The sequence below is a fragment of the Eretmochelys imbricata genome, chromosome 10 (assembly GCF_965152235.1).
Source record: "Eretmochelys imbricata isolate rEreImb1 chromosome 10, rEreImb1.hap1, whole genome shotgun sequence".
Lineage (NCBI taxonomy): Eukaryota > Metazoa > Chordata > Testudines > Cheloniidae > Eretmochelys > Eretmochelys imbricata.
Window position 1 is genome coordinate 80,440,380 of NC_135581.1, and position 16,346 is coordinate 80,456,725.

At 36.5% G+C, this 16,346-nt stretch overlaps 1 protein-coding gene across 1 annotated transcript in view; it reads left to right on the forward strand.

Annotated features, from left to right (window-relative positions):
• The first annotated feature begins 1,468 nt into the window (after nucleotides 1-1,468).
• IQCH (IQ motif containing H) overlaps nucleotides 1,469-16,346 on the forward strand; it is an 80,358-nt gene continuing 65,480 nt past the window's right edge. The window contains exons 1-6 of the mRNA XM_077828105.1: nucleotides 1,469-1,574; nucleotides 2,667-2,795; nucleotides 4,072-4,280; nucleotides 5,368-5,919; nucleotides 6,550-6,616; nucleotides 14,358-14,441. Coding sequence (XP_077684231.1) covers nucleotides 1,532-1,574; nucleotides 2,667-2,795; nucleotides 4,072-4,280; nucleotides 5,368-5,919; nucleotides 6,550-6,616; nucleotides 14,358-14,441 — 1,084 coding nt within the window. The 5' untranslated portion in view covers nucleotides 1,469-1,531. The remainder of the gene's footprint in view (nucleotides 1,575-2,666; nucleotides 2,796-4,071; nucleotides 4,281-5,367; nucleotides 5,920-6,549; nucleotides 6,617-14,357; nucleotides 14,442-16,346) is intronic.

The window sequence follows — 16,346 nt, forward strand, 5'->3', positions numbered from 1 at the left end:
TTATGTTCAGTACTATCTTCCTGTCTCCTTGATAGATTCCTCCCAATCCACCTGCAATAACATCTCAGAACATGTAGTGTATTTAAGAGGTTTTTTAAATCACTTTATATCACCCTTTCACAATAGCCATTCATATGGAGATATTTCTATATTTATATTGATAGAACTCACCAATAATTAGAAATTGAATCTTCTATTCTGAAACATTACAGCAGATTTTTAGAACAGTGGTATGAAACAATGTTAAATTAAAACAGATTAGAAAGCACTTTCTTTCTCTCCTTCCCTCTTTCATCATTACAGCTATTTGCTTTGACATTTTTCTTGACTTGTGACCAAAGATGTGATAATTTAGTCCTGAAAATAATAATTGTCAAATCTGTGATCAGATATCAGACCAACTTGTATTGTCTTTCTCCATGTGAGTGCCAGTTATAACCTTGGCCTCTGAGTTTGCATGTTCAATTTTGCATGTGCAGAAATAGGCAAGCATCTGTTTTATGGTCACAAATCAGGATATTTGTGATGTTTAATAGCACAAAGTAAGTGCATGCCTACAGTTGCACGCACAATATCAGAGGCTCATTTGCTCCCCTCTCTGAACACTCATTTGCTTCAGGTGGGATTGGTGCGCACAGAATGGCAATATCTGGCCCGTAGTGTATAGCAAGATGTATCCTTACCAGTGCGAAATGGAAAATGTGTATGATACCTGAAGAGGGAGGCAAAATGGTTAGTGATGTTGAGTATGTGTGTGTGTATATAGTCATGTAAGATTATGAAATCTGTTCTTTCCACTGTGCAATGCTCCATATATGGGATACTTATCATAATAGCTATAATGTCACTGCCATGTGAGGATTATGTGTGCGTGAACACGGTGCCTTCACACCGGCACTTAGAAGATGCAGGCTTTATCTTTAAGGTACCTTCAGACTCCATCATCCTATAGTAATTAATGTTCACTGATTACAAATAGTTACGTATACCGTAAATCCAATAATATTCTGTGCAGTGAATTTGCTTTGGATCTATTTACATATTTCCAACTACTATCTCCTGCTTCCTTTCCTTTCCAGTACATGGCATGTGTACATGTTTCCTGTATTCAAAGCCTGCTCTGTCAAGAGATACTATGTTTATGATATAGTCATTAAAATTGAGCAAAGTCCTTGCAGTTCCTTTATTAACTAGTACACTGACTTTGTGTAGCAGAAATTGCAAGACATTGATTGGATTTAATTAACTTTATTTTAAATTACATACACTAATGACAGTAGACAATAGTGCAGCATGTTCATAAGCAGTAAAATCAGTGCCCGTACTGTTACATTATTAAACCTTAATGAAACTGTTCATAGCAGAAATTGTATTTATTATTTAGCTTTATGCAAGTAGAAAACTGAGTTCTTTGCAAAACCAGGAATATGGTTTACTAAAGGATCATTCTGTCGGTTTTTAGGTATGCACTCAGAAGATAGTGAAAGGCCCTACAGTTGGTAACCTCTCGGCTTTGCCTGCCTCTCATCAGATGGATGCTCCGTTACCTATATTAGAAAGGGATGCAAGGAAAGGTCAGTCATAGATGCCTACTCCTGTCATTTTTAAGCCAACAAGATGAAATACTGAGCTCTAAGAAGGCAATGTTGTCTGCTGAGAGTCAAGACCTTGTCTGCCTTGTGCAAGCCACTTAGCGTCTCTACTCTTCTCCATTTTACAGACTGGCATAATAATATCTGCTGCACAGGAATATTGTGAGACTTCATTATTTAATGTTTGTAATGTGCATTGAGATTCTTTGATAAGAGAACTGAAAAGCATTATCATCATCAGTAAAGGGTAAGGGCCAAATCCTGGCTGCTTATCCCGTGAATGGATTTATGGGAGAAGAGCTTGCCAGTTGGAGAACCTTGAGGCACAACTGTTGTACCCTATGCTAGACTCCCCCAGAACCAACAGAGTTCATTTAAGGGACATCGTTGGTTTATTAAGCACATGCTTTCTGTAAGCCAGCGATCCACTTCTTAAACAGAGTTTTGTTGCTGCTGGAAAGAAAAATCTGTGAAGACTTTCTGTGTGGTTGCACCAAGATCAAAATAAGTGGCCACTATGAATGCCTGTTTCTTCAGAATAAAAGGGCCTGAAGTTGCCCCAGGACTGTAACTGGAGCTGCATTTGGATTATTTAGAAAATGGATCAAATCATTTGTAATAATTCCATAGCCGCAATTACAGTGTAATTTACAAGTCTTTCTTTTCAGTAGTTCTACTACATGTACCTCAAACCTGCCATTTCACAAACATATAATTCCTGTTTATAATACTGCCCCAGTACAGTATAAATTTCATTTGTATGTCACTATTTATAGGCAAAGTTTGCCTTCCTTGAATTTGTCATATAAAGATCACCACTGCTCCTCTAGTTCCAATTGGCTTGAGGAAGAATTCATTAAAGCAAACAAAAAGGCTTGTCTTAATCTCTATCTAATTTCTTTCTTTACAATTACTAATTGACAACATCTTGTCTTTCGTGATTGGAGAAAGAATAGCTACAAGGCCTTTAAAGAGAGTGAAACATTTTTCTTTAGGTAACCTGAGATGATCCATGTAACTTTATAAAACAAGAAATTAAATATACATTGTTCAGCAGGGTTTTTCATTTTCTAGGTATTCTGAATCTAATTGAGCGAAGGCTAATCCCACCAGCAGCAAAGATTACACTTGAGTCACCTCCTGTTGTACCCAAAGCAGCTCCTCTCCATGAATTTCGCAAACAGCGCAAGAAGCCACCTGTAGGTAAGGATAAAGGATTGATAATGCTAATCAGTTAAATTCTGAACTTTCCCTTCTATTCCCCAGGCTCTTGTTTTCTCTTAAGAGAGCTGCTGAAGCAGTGAACTCAGGGCCAGGTTTTAAAGGTATTTAGGCATCTAACAGTGCAGATAGGCATTTACCGGGATTTTCAAAAACATCCAGGCCCCCCAGCTCCCATAGATTTTGATTAGGGGCCAAATCCAGGCTGCTTATCTGATGTGTGAATGTATTGGAAAAGAGCTTGCCGGTTGGGGAATCATGGGGCACAACTGTTGTGCCCTACTCCAGGCTCCCCCAAAGCCAACAGAGTTTATATTCAGATGCACTCTTGAGGCTGGAGTTCCAAGTTTTCAACAGGAGTTCAGTACTAGGACACTCCTGAAAATCCTACTAGACGCTTATCTGCATTTGTAGATGCCTAAATACCTTTGAAATCTGGCCCTCAGTTCTCAGTAGTGAGTAAAGCCCATGATTCAACCTTGACTTATGCTATCTGATTGGGAATGGATTTTGCCAAGACACTGGAAGGAGCTGTGTGTCTGGCTATCTCAACTAGAGGAAAATCAGAGAGTTACTCAGAGGAGGAGTGCTACCAAAATACACCAGACCTGAACTGTGGAATACAGAATCTACACAAAACTAGTGTTCTCTTGCTGCATAAGTCCGTATAGAAAGGCTGAGGTCCCTACGGCAGGAATGATCAAGTCTACCAGTGAGTCAACAGCAGTTGCTTTGGATTTGAAAGGTTTCATGATGGATGGACATGACCAAAAAATGAAACCAAGGGCTGTGAGTTATCGTGGCAGTGGCATGGAATCACATGCAATAAAAGTGACAAACATTTCAGGAGTGATATAGTCTACACTGATTAGGTGCTTTAATATATTATGGAAAGTGGAAAAACTGTTGGCTGGTACACTAGCTTTAGAAAATGTATATTAAAAATTTCTGCGGTTTTCTGTAACCTGATACCAGCATCTGTGATAGCAAATCTGTAATTGTCCTTCAGTCTGTTAGGCTTTTATTAGTATTTGATGACAAAGTTATATCATTAGTACTTTCCTCCCAAAATATTACTGGTTTGGTCAAAACTTAATATTTGGATTACATCTTTTGGAAATAGCAACCTATTTGGACATCAAAATAAAGTAAGATAGCTTCTGGGCCAATTTCTACCAGTGAAATTGCACTTTATTTTGATTGTATGGTGTTTCTTTTTAGTAGTAAAACCTTACATTGCATTATTCTATTGGTACAGGAGGGATTGGTAGCAAGGTGGACTTTGCTGGTACAGACATCTTTCCAGACTCACAGAGGGGTCCCGATGACTCATATTGCTCAAACAAAGGTAGCATTGCTCCACCTCCATCCAGCAGCTCCATGGCTTCAGCTAAGAAATCAAAGCGATTATGGACACAACCAGCTCAAGGGCTGGAGTTGATAAATTGTGCTTCCCCTCAGCCAAAGGTATTTAAGCATTGGTGACAACAAGGTTTTATCATGTAGGTTTTCATTACTGTCTTAATCAAAGATTGTTTAAGACATGATCCGGGACCACTGAATCAGGCCAAAGCCAAGGAAGTAAATAGAATGATTTCCTCTAGTGCCAGTTTGCTGAAGTGTCTCTCTTATAATTCTTGCATTGTTCAGATAGGCAAACAGAATGTCTCACATGCAGCTCTAGGAGAGTCTGAGCCTGCGTGGCTGATTTCAGTTATTACTTGAGGCTTGATGGTTGTTCTTGGTATCTATGCATAAGGGACATTTCCTTCCCTTTACATGCACCTGAATTACAGTGTTGTTTACCAATCAGGGCTTGGAGTTTTGCTTGGGCTTTTAAGACTTTTGTATCATTCGCGTGCTGATCGATGCCATGGCTCAGATGAGAAATTAAAAGGAAAAATCAAGCTTGGTGAATAAGGCTGGAAAATTAATGAGATAATATCAGTAAAAATAATCCTGCAAAAAAGTCCCTTGAAATAAGTAAAGTTGTAGCAAAAGCTAAAACTGGTGACCTGGCTGAAGTCTCCAGTGGAGACAAGAGTTCTGGTAGGATTCAGAAGTGGTGAGTCTTGCTAAAAGTAGTTTTGGGAGATGAGAGTGCTGCCTCTGGTAAGCGTGTAACAGAGGATGTTATCCATTCTCTCAGGATTGGTGGACATCTTATGAATGAGATAACAATGCTGGAAGGCTGTCGTCTGGTAAATCATACAGATTGTGGGATCAGCTGACCATATCAGAGTTACTGTAGAGCTTTATTTTATATATGATAAGATCAAGCATAGTTCCCATGAGCACCTAATATATTTCTATAAAAATGTTAATAGTCTTGCGTGTCCCCTAAGGTACTTTTCTGGTAATGAGTTTTAAAGTATATATGGGCCCGCCTTTGTGCTTATGACATGTATATGTTAAATCAATATGAGGAATACATTTCTGGATCCATAATTTCCCACAGTTGTGTAGTAAATGATAAAATGGTAGTATGTCTTGACCACTCATTTATAAGTAGCTGCAATTACTTTTAATCTGTGGCTGTGCTCTCTTTCCACAGAGCCCACATATGATGCCACCTCAGCCTTTACAGAATACGTTTTTGGACTATGATATAACTATTTACAATGGCACTATAGATCATAAGGCTCCAGATTTCCTGGCATTCAAGCAGCACTGTTGTTTATCCTGGGGAAGTATTCTTTCTTTCTTGGAACATGTTGAGAAACTACTCAAGGACTACGCTGTACCATTGGCTATAATAAAGGGTAAGAAATTGATGGAGCTCATATCGGACTTTGAACTTAACCAGAGGCCTACCAGAGATGACCTTCTGTCGGTGATAAAGAACCGGACAACTGTGAAAAGGATCTTAAATCAACCTGGCCAGAGATACAAAGGGCAACATGGTACTGAAATGGCTGCCACAAGGATCCAAGCAACATGGAGGCGCTATACGGACAGAAAAGCCTATATCCATTTCAGGCAGCAGCAGTGGGCATCAGGTGTGATTGCCATTTCTTGGCTCTTGCATAGTCACATGGCACATGTAAAAAAGACCCTGAAGGAATCACGTCAGAGACACCTGGAGAATTTTTACATCAGGGCCAAGGTGTGCAGTGCTGCCAGCTGCTACAGCAGCACTTCTGTCCTAAACATCTCTTGCTTGAGTAATCGCAATAAGCTGTTTCCATTTTTTTCCCTTTAACTGTACATTTGTCCGAGCATCATATTTCATCCTTCATCAGTGATTCAGCCTTTGTGGCTGCAGAATCTGTTGCAATTTTTCTATGGAAAATGTCCCTTCACTTTGACTTTGGTAGTTCTGTCAGAAAATCAATGTTTTAACTGCATTACCGTAGCTCCCAATATATACCTTGTGGCAGTAAATTGGCTGGAAAAAAATCCCTCTCTTGTCTACATTGCTGTCACCACTTTGTCAGAAAGTATTTAAGTTTGTAGACAGCCTTTTAATTAGTGCTCACAATTTCATTTATGTTTGCTTTCTTTTTTTTTCATTCATATTCTGTTAATTAAGTGAGCAGCCTCTAATCTTCCCCTGCCAGTAGCTTCATGTAGCCACCTAATTAAATTAATTGGGGAAGATGTTTTAAGTATGTAATTAAATCAATTAATATAATTTATGCCTGGCTTAACTGTACAGTGGAAAAACAGCTGAAGTTTGACTAGATGAATCCACTACAGCTTCCTGTCACTGATCAATGCTCTTCTTGATTTTTAGCATCTGGCAGCCAACTGGAATCGCATCAGGACCTCCAGGAGGACTATTATCCATATCCCATCATTAGGTATAACACTTTTGCCTGCAAATCTATCAGCAACCTCTATTACCCACCACATTATGACTCCTTGATTGAGTTCAAGGAAGGCCCCTTGTTTTATTCAAATTGGTCTCGGCAGGAAAATGTTCTCAACATGATGAGAGTAATAACACAGGGCCCTCGCTCGAAATGGCGTTTAATTTGGGGATTAAGCAAATAAAGTCATTATGTGGAGGCCGCTATTCAGTGGAGAGGTGATTTGCTGTAATTCGCTTTCATCTGTATGAAATGAACTAAAAAGTTGTATTTTTTCCCCCTGAAATAACAGATAATGTTTTCAGTCTTCTTTAATGATAGCAGAACGTGTGCCTATGTATGTTGTTGCTGTTACAGCAATAAGCCAGGGTATTGCTTGTACACTGTTTTTAATCAAATGTGCAGTCAAAATGATAAGCTACATTCTCTGAAATTATTTAGTTCTAATTACGAGCAGATGGGATGCTTTATTTGCACCTAGGGCGCCTGAGCAAAAGGAAATGCTGTGTGAACAAGAATAATTAAGAAGTTGAATAGTGTTTTTTGCGCTTAAATAATCTGCAGTTTCATGTTAATTAGCACTAATGTAATTATTTAATTACATTTATGAATTGGGGAACTTAAAAGCTGTTTTCTGCAAAGCGGTGGCCAAATGTAGTTGTTTAGAAATTATAGAATATGATTTCTTGGGAATTTCCAAAATGCACCAATAATCTCTTAAAACATGAATTGCTGTCAAAATGTTTGTGATTTGATTTATTTTCTACGCTTTCATAGCAAATTAATTGACCTTAGAGAGTTAGGATTTCATGAATTGAATTGGCTTAGATTTGAATTAATGAAAACTGTTACAAGTTCTGTCTCTCATATTTATGGAATATATATCCTTTGATTTTTATGAGAAGATAGTTTTGCAAATTATGTTAACATAAATATATAGCCTATGAACCACTGTTTTATTTGCACATTGATCTTAAATTCTCACGTAAATTTATATGCCAGATTAAATCATTTATCAGAACTCTAATTTAAAATCATGAACATTTAAAAATAATATTTAAATTCAAATGGTTTTGAACCAAATGAAAATGGGAATTGGGAGGGAGATCAGTTATAGAAGAAAAACAATTGTTAAGTAGATCTGTAAACTCAAATGTCAGCAATATTGCTAAGCAACAAATGCTTTTCAAGTTGTTTTCAAAACTTTGGTATTATAAAAATTATAAAGACTTTGGTATTATAAAAATAGACAAACTTTAAAAACTCTTTTTTTAAAGTGAAATGTCCCTGGTACTCAAATGACCCTGTTAACTTCCAGCAAAATGTACAGATATAATTGAAAATATTTAGAATCTCCTGATGACGTGTTTAAACTAAATAGGGATTCCATTTTCATTTGGCATTTGACCTAGTGTCTAGCCCCTTATCCTGCAACTTATTGTATGCAGCAGTCTGCATGCATGTAAGAAGTTATATGATTCGGGCTCTAGATAGGAATCTTCTCTCTTTAAAAAAAATAAATAGTCTGTATTAGGTACATTTTATTATGAGTTCAAATGTTTTCTTAGAAAATAACCAGGTATATATAACTACCAAACGAAGGATATATTAAAATTATGTCAATCAAAATAGGGATTCTTAAGGTATTGTAATCAAGTGTATTCATGTTTATTTGCTGTAAATATATGCAACTGCATTGAGACTTCTGCTACAGAATTCAGGTTTTTTAGATATATTTTAGTTTCCTATAAGCATTTTTGTCCATGTTGAAAGTTAGAATAAAAGCTTTGTACTTTTTTTTTTCTTTTATAAGAGATTCAGATTGAAAACAGAATTTTTAAAAAAGTTGAGTTGCTTTTGAGATATTCAAATATAAAATATCTGGAAGCTGACCAGATTGACACAAACAGAGCTTTAAACATAGTTTACATTTTAAAAACTGAAAACATGAAGGCTTTTCAGTTCTATGAACTAAGCCCCTTTCAAGTATATAATAAAATTAAATAAAATGAGAACATTTGACATTTTTAAATATGCTTCTCTGCATGTGTTTGTTTTTTCAAAGATATTTTCATTAGGTTTTTCATCCATCACTAAGGCATTTCCAGTTACTGTCACTGTAATTTATCAGAAGATCTTCTCTGATTGTTGTTTTGCTCTGACAAGTACTGTAAAATACCTGTTGTGAAAAACACTGCTAATTTCTTGTAGCCAAGATATCAAAACAACTCCTCTTTTTGACCTAATTGAGCATTGGAATAAATAAACTTGATTAGATGTTTACACAAGAGGCTACACTACTCTTTGAACTAATAATATGCATTTTATAATCTGAAGATAAACGTATCTCTAAAACATTATGGCCCTACTCAACGCTACTTACTCACACAAAATTCCAACTGACTTCAACAGGAATTTTCTCAAAGGAATTGAGTCATATCAACATAAAAATATGTCTAAGTAACACTAAAGTTGGAACACAACTGCTGAGCACTAAGAAGTGCATGTTTGACAAAGTATTTTTCCCAAACAATATTTTTTCTTTGCAGTATAGTTAGTTAAGAATGGAGGACTAAATCCTAGCTCTGTTGAATTCCAATGGACTTCATTGAAGCCAGAATTTCACCTGAGTATCAAAACCTGAATCTCTTCTCACACAGGTGGAACTCCCTTGAAATCAGGCCACATTGTTAATTGTGAATTTCTCAACTTTTTTCAGTTTGAAGAATGTTTCAGGACCATTACAAGTATCCATTCTCTGCACATGACTAAGGGAAATATTAAGTGAGATGATTGGTTAAAGAGACACTGTCAAGTTAAAAATTATAGTTTTTTAAGGAACAAATTTCTATATTAATTTTACTAATAACAAAGCCTTGTTTTATTAAAACTGGATTTTAAAAATCTAATCTAACTTTCATTATTTAAACAGGTTGTTACTTTTTGCATTTCTCTTTGTTAATATAGTGAAAACAGGCTAGTCAGTTTCACTTTTGTTTATAGTCATTTTCAAGTCAATTTCACTTTCAAATTCTAATGCTTTAATTCAGTGCTGCAATATTTCAGTTGCAAATACTGTTGGAGAATGTTTATTATTTTTATATAACTCTTTTAATTGGATTGTTTTAAAATTATAGAACCTTCTTTTTATCATTTTTGCAAAAATTAAATTTGGGGCTTAATTTGACCTGACTCTAGGTCAAATTCCATTTGCACTTACACTGGTGTAAAATTTGGGGTAACTTTTCTGATCTTTAATATGATTTCAAGCAAAAACATTAATGGACTGTAATTATCCACTGAGAATTTAGTATCATCTTCATTAAATTAACATGTAAATATTAAAAAAAAAAAAAGTATATATAATTGCAGTAAGATATTCTAGTTCTTGAATTATGGTTTATCTTATTACAAGAAGAGCTGCTTATTACAACACAGAGCCACTGTGGCATTATTTCCTAATAAAATTACTGCTCCACTCAGTAACATTGCTCTGCAGAAACTTTGCATAATATATGGTTATTGTCGCTTTCTCCTGTGTTCCTTCTCTCCCTCCCCCTCCTCACTACCTCCTCCCCATTTTAACCCCTTCTCTCTGTTGCATGTGAGTGCAACTCCTGTGCAACTCTCATGTTCTTTTAGAAAACGGTGTTTCAACGCATACTAGTACTTCAAAGTAAATATGCCAAGTATATTGGGCAAATTAGAAATATGTTTTAGCACATGTGACCAATATATTAGGCACTATCAGCTGGTTAAACTCCAGCTGTCTTTCTTCCCTCTTTTTTCTGCAGGGAAAAAAACACAACCCCAACTTTCTGACACTGTTTTGTCTTTGCCACCTCCGTGCTTCATACCACTGCTTTTATTTTAAAAGGCAATTCTGAAAGGTGTTATGGGTTGTTTGCTGGGGCCAGGCACTAATGGGGACCCACAAAACATATTTAGAAAGGCTAGTGAGTTCTGGCAGGGGCTGAGATGGGGAGGCAAAGGTAGTCCCTTTACTATTACCTTCTACTCCCCATTTTCTCTGACTCTCTTTTCAATTACCCCAGTGTAAATTGGGAGTAACTCCATTGAAGTCAATGGAGCTATATTGGTCTGAAGCTGGTTTTAGAGAAGCAGACCCTCAGTGTTCTTTTGGTAACATAATCACACATTGCACTTGGAAATCCACAATTCTCGCTCTAAGAGATTGAGCTTTTCTACAGTCCAGCTCAGCCATTGACACATTATGGTGGATTGATGCTGAATGTGAGTGAAAGGTCATATCACCAAGCTCTGATAAGCTGCAGGTTTGGGAGACCAAAATATTACCAAATCATTGATTTCAGCTACAATTGGAAGCATTATCTACCCATGCTGTCACTATACACCATCCAAAGTCATGATTCTGTGACTCAAAAGAAGATCTATGGTTATGGCTTGAGCTCATAGTCAGAGATTCTGTAATTGCATGAACATTTCAAACAAAACCCAGCTGCCCAAAGTATTAGTTAGACCTAAAACAAATGCATAACTGCACATATCAAAATTGGAAGTACACGGTACATTCACAGCACACTGACTGCAAATGTAATCATATGTAAATTAACTGTGGGCCGTTATAAAGAGGACAGTGATCAATTGTTCTCTATTTCCATTGTAGATAGGACAAGAAGTAATGGACTTTATCTGTAGCAAGGGAGATTTAGGGTAGATATTGTGGAAAACTTTCTTACTATAAGTTTAGTTAAACTCTGGTATAGGATTCCAAGGGTGCTGTGGAATCCTCATCATTGGAGGTTTTTAAAAACAGGTTGGACAAACACCATTTCAGGGGTGATCTAGGTTTATTTGGTTCTGCCACAGTGCAGAGGCTGGACTTGATGACTTCTCTAGGTCCTGTCCAGCCCTACATTTCTATGATTCTGTGATACTGTGAAGCTGATTGAAGCTGCAACAGGTGGAACTGAAAGAGGCTTCTTTAATGAGTAGTATCAACAGCCGAGCATATAACAGGTGCCAGGACTTACCGTTGGTGTAGTGCATGCTGTTAGCTGGTAGGTGCGTGGGACACAATGTGTGAAACTGGAATTTTGCTATTGACTTCAATGGCGTGAAGATTTCACACAATTTGTTTGTGACATGACATATGTCATTGGTATTTAGGTAACTAATTTTAGAAAATTACATATTGTAGCTGATTTAGTGCATTTGGAGAACTACATCAATGTAAAAGTTATTGAAATTTGTTCCATAGCTAAAATTAAATATTTGCCGTTTAAAATAATTGTGCATTGTCAAAATGACAATATTAATACAATTTTTCTGCCAAAGTATGTTCCCTAAATACTAAACTATTTTCATATGTACAATACAGTGCTTGGAAACCAGTTGTCTGTTTCCTGTGTCTAAAATTTAGGAATTATTAAGCACCAGAGTTAATGTATTAGAAACATGAGAGGGTGTCAGGAACGTGGATTATAATCCCTGCTCTACGACTGATTTATTATGTGACTTGGGCAAATTATTTAATTTATCTATGCCTCAGTTTCCCTATGCTGACGTCACAGGGGGGGTTGTAAAATTTAGTTTTTCATGAGATTGAGGCCAAGATTTTCAGAAGCATCCACTAATTTTGAGTGCCTCAGTTGAGACTGACATTGAGAGGTGCTGACCATTCACAAGTGCAGTTTTAAGTTAATGGCAGCTGTGGGTGCGCAGGACCACTCAAAATGAAGCTGTGTGTGTCTCAAGTTGAGGCACTGGCAATTTGTGGTTGCCTTTGAAATTTATGGACTAAATCTTTTTAGAATTTAATTTCTCGGTATTTCCTTTGGGGCATTGCTTCTATAGATCATGGACATACATACAGAACAGCACTGACATACCCTTTGAGAATGCTGCTGGTTACTCATCACTAATTCTCTGATCAAAAACAAATTCCTTATAATAAAAAAAGGAAAAGGTGCAATAGCAGTACCCTTTGCAAATCTACTAATGCTGTTCTCTTACCAAAATTTAATACTTCAGTATTTAAGCAAATTGTAGTCATAACAGATGGCTCTCCATGTGCAGATGTATGGAAAACTGTAACATCTTCATGTTACCAGATCTTGTTAACAGATCACTTAAGAGTATATGTCAAACGCTGGGTATTAGACTGCACATCCTATTGATTCAGCAACAACTGCCTCTATTAGCAATTGATCTTATGTTTTTATTAGAATATTTTTTCTAGCAGGTTCATTTAGGATTAGCTAAATTTTAAAATCTACACAATTAGAGATTATAGTCACTCTAAACATGTCATTTACAGAAGCCTTTTAGAAGGTGAGGATATAATCAGTCCGAAATCTGCCCTTCAAATAGATAATCCTAGCCCAGACAGGTTGTTAGTCATCCATACACTACATCCTCTGGAACAAAGTGATCAGATGTCATTGGGGTTGTACTCTGGGTGCCTTTTTTAATGAGGCATTTTTTGTTGCCTTTTATCTTTGTTTGAAGGAAAATGTGCTGATAGAATGGACCTGCTTGATCAGAAGGGATCCTTACTTAATTGTGATGGCACTGACTTTTCTCTACTGTTGAAAAAACATAACAGCAACATGCACAAACCCAAACAAAATAGACACTTGCATGTATTTTGGGGTTATAACGCTCTACAAGGTTTAATACTGCAGTCCCTCTTTAAAAATCTCATTTTACATAGGTATGATGTCGCTCCTGTCCAATAACAAAAATGGCTAATTAAATTCAGACATGTGATATCATGTGTATTTAGTTGGTAGAACACACTTCGTTCAGAAGGCCTCCATTCAGAGAAGTCGTAAGTAAACAAAAGGATTGAAAACCTTTTATAGGACTGTCAGGTTTGAACGTTAAATGCCTCACTTCAACTGTTTCTATAAAATATAGTTGCGGTAGAGGGAGACATGAGGAAATTGTAGGTTCACTAAAGAGGCCAAAAGTCCAAATTTATCATATTTTCCTGAAAATTGGCATCGCAAAAATATACTCTCAGTAGGGTTTCCACTAGTACTAAAAATGAGCGGCTTTTATTTATTTATTTGTTTGTTTGTTTTGTTTTTTGTTCCTCCTGTTTGGTGCATGTATTTTCTTTTGTGCACAGTATCAGCAAATCCTTGCTTCAGACAGCAAGGTATTTAGCCTAAATCAGGCTGTCAGTCAAGAATGAATCTGAGCTAACGTTTAAAAAATATTGCATAGGAGCTATGCATACCAAAACCCAGTAAACTACACCTCTGGAATTTGAGCATACGCTGCATTTCTCACAATGCATTAAACTTTCATCCTTGCATGATGCATGTCACAAATTTGCATGTCACAAATCCTCAGTGTGCTTCCATGATCCTGGTACTGGGAGTTTTACTGCATTAATAAAAGAAAAAAAAATAATAAAAATAAATAGATTGAAGTTTCTAGTAGCATAATCAGCTTCTTGGCATGCATTTTATCGGCCTAATTCTCCTCTCAGTTATATCAGCAGCAGTTTTGTTTTTGACTTGAATCGGAGCAGAATTGTGCTCTGCGTTTTGTATTTCAGACTATTTATTTTAAATAAATAAGGATTTAATTCTTAGGGGTAGAATAACTATAAAATATATTTTATACAATGACTTTTAAAGGAAAAATGTAATTAGCTTATCTAGAATCTGATCTCTTTGAAATATACATGAGATGAGGGGTTTTATTAATAGATGTTGGTACCTTATTTTCTTTTTAGGGTATTCCCAATGCATTCGTGAGACTGCTCCTGATTTTGCTCTTCAGCAGAATTTGCAGATGGGGAGGCTGTGTGACATACTAGGTATAGTAAGTGCAGTCAGCTGCCTACATCTTTGTTGTTGTTTGTCTCTCATTTTTAAGGAAAAGAGCATGGATGAGGGAGAGTTTCTTGCTGTAGTAATCTTGAATGCAGAGAGCATCTAAACTCAAAAGCACTTTTCAGTACTTGATCGGTCCTTTATGCCATTTACTGCTCTGTGAGATGTTCATAAAACATACTTGTTATTTTTGATTCTGCAGTGAAGTAAGATGATCTGATTCTGCATGGTGCTGAGCATTTCTTGTCAGACTGGGGTGCTCAGCACTCCACAGAATCTGTTTTATAATTCGGTAGTGCCAGTTATGCATTCAGGATCACGTTAAGAGAGAAGATATGCTGGGAAAGAGTAAACCTTTATTTAAACCAATTTTTTAAATTAGCAAATGAGACAAGAAACATACATTTGAAAGTTTTTCCCAGCATGACAGTTCTCCTTTAAACAAAGCAATGAAGAATATTAATTTGTCAATGACCAATGTTGTTGGCTCCCTGGAATGACATACTTTACATGATTCATATATATTTCAGTGTCATTATTATTTCATAAATGCCATTTAGTAACTTTGTAACAAAAATGTTAGATCCAGAAATTTACAGTAGCCTAAAATAATAATGTAATTGCCTTTATATATTATCTAGGCACTAATGTTGTTTCTCCATATTACAGTTGGTTTTTATTTTTTGGAGCTTTTTAAAGATAGATTTGTTACATCTACATTGTTTGTTAGAAACTGAAAGGAAGAACATCAATGCGTCGTATAGGAGTCAATCTTGATGATCGAATGGTTTCTTCTCACCTTCATATAATTGCATTTCCATCGGAGAATTTTGGTCCTTGCAATAAATAACCTAGAAATAAACCCTATGATTACAACTGAAGGAGATCAGAGATATTTTTTTTTTTAATTTTTTCTCTTTTTTCCCCTTTATTTACTTTGTGCATTTGACAGCACTTTTTCTGCCCTATGTGGTCTGCATGAACTTGTTTACCAGAAACAGCAGCAGCAAAGCTGAGGTTGAAAGTGAATAGTCAGCAGAGGGAGAGGGGAGGGGGCCAAAGGGGGTGGTCTTGAGCATGTTGGATGATGTTGCTCAATGCCCCGTTTATCCCCCAAAAGACCCTTCTAAACATAAACAGGGGAGCAGAAAAAATCCTAAATATTTTAACATATTTTTAAAAAGCCCAAAGGTGCAGAACATACTATTAAAGTGTGCTTTACCAAAAAAACTTTTTTTTTTAGTATTAATTAAAAAAAAAAGTCAAGTTGACAGTATTCCCTTCAAAGCTAATCCTATTCTAAACCTGTTTAATTCTTCCTTATTAAAATCATTTATATAGAATCATAAATTTAAATAAAGATAAGGTCCAATCCTGCAGCCCCTTTTCATGTGAATAGTTTCACATTGGCAAGGACTTGGGGAACGGGGCCATTAGACAGAAATAGGACATTGCAACTCGTGTCCAAACATTCAGCTGATCTGCTGTGTTCAGATATCGGCTCTGATCCGACAAACACTTTGGCACTGGAGTAACTTGAGTACATAAGTACTCCCATGGAGTTCAGTGGGCTAATCACATGCACAAAGTTATGTGCAAGTGTCTGTAGGACCAGGGCCTTAGTGCTTACTTCTGCAAAGTGGAAGGGTCTCTCAAAACCAGAGAAGTGCTTTCTCCACAGTTACGCCGTATTCATTTGCATGGGAGTTTATAAGATTACAATCTAACTCCAGAAGCCACCTGTCCTTTTCAGTGAGTTGCACCATACTGTACAGTCTATTGGTAAATATATGTTTTCCCAGCAGTGGTTTTAAATTGGCCAGGATTTTGGGTGGGGCCATTTCATTGGCCTTGTTTTCACTACAGTTTGCAATCATTCTTTAGCAACT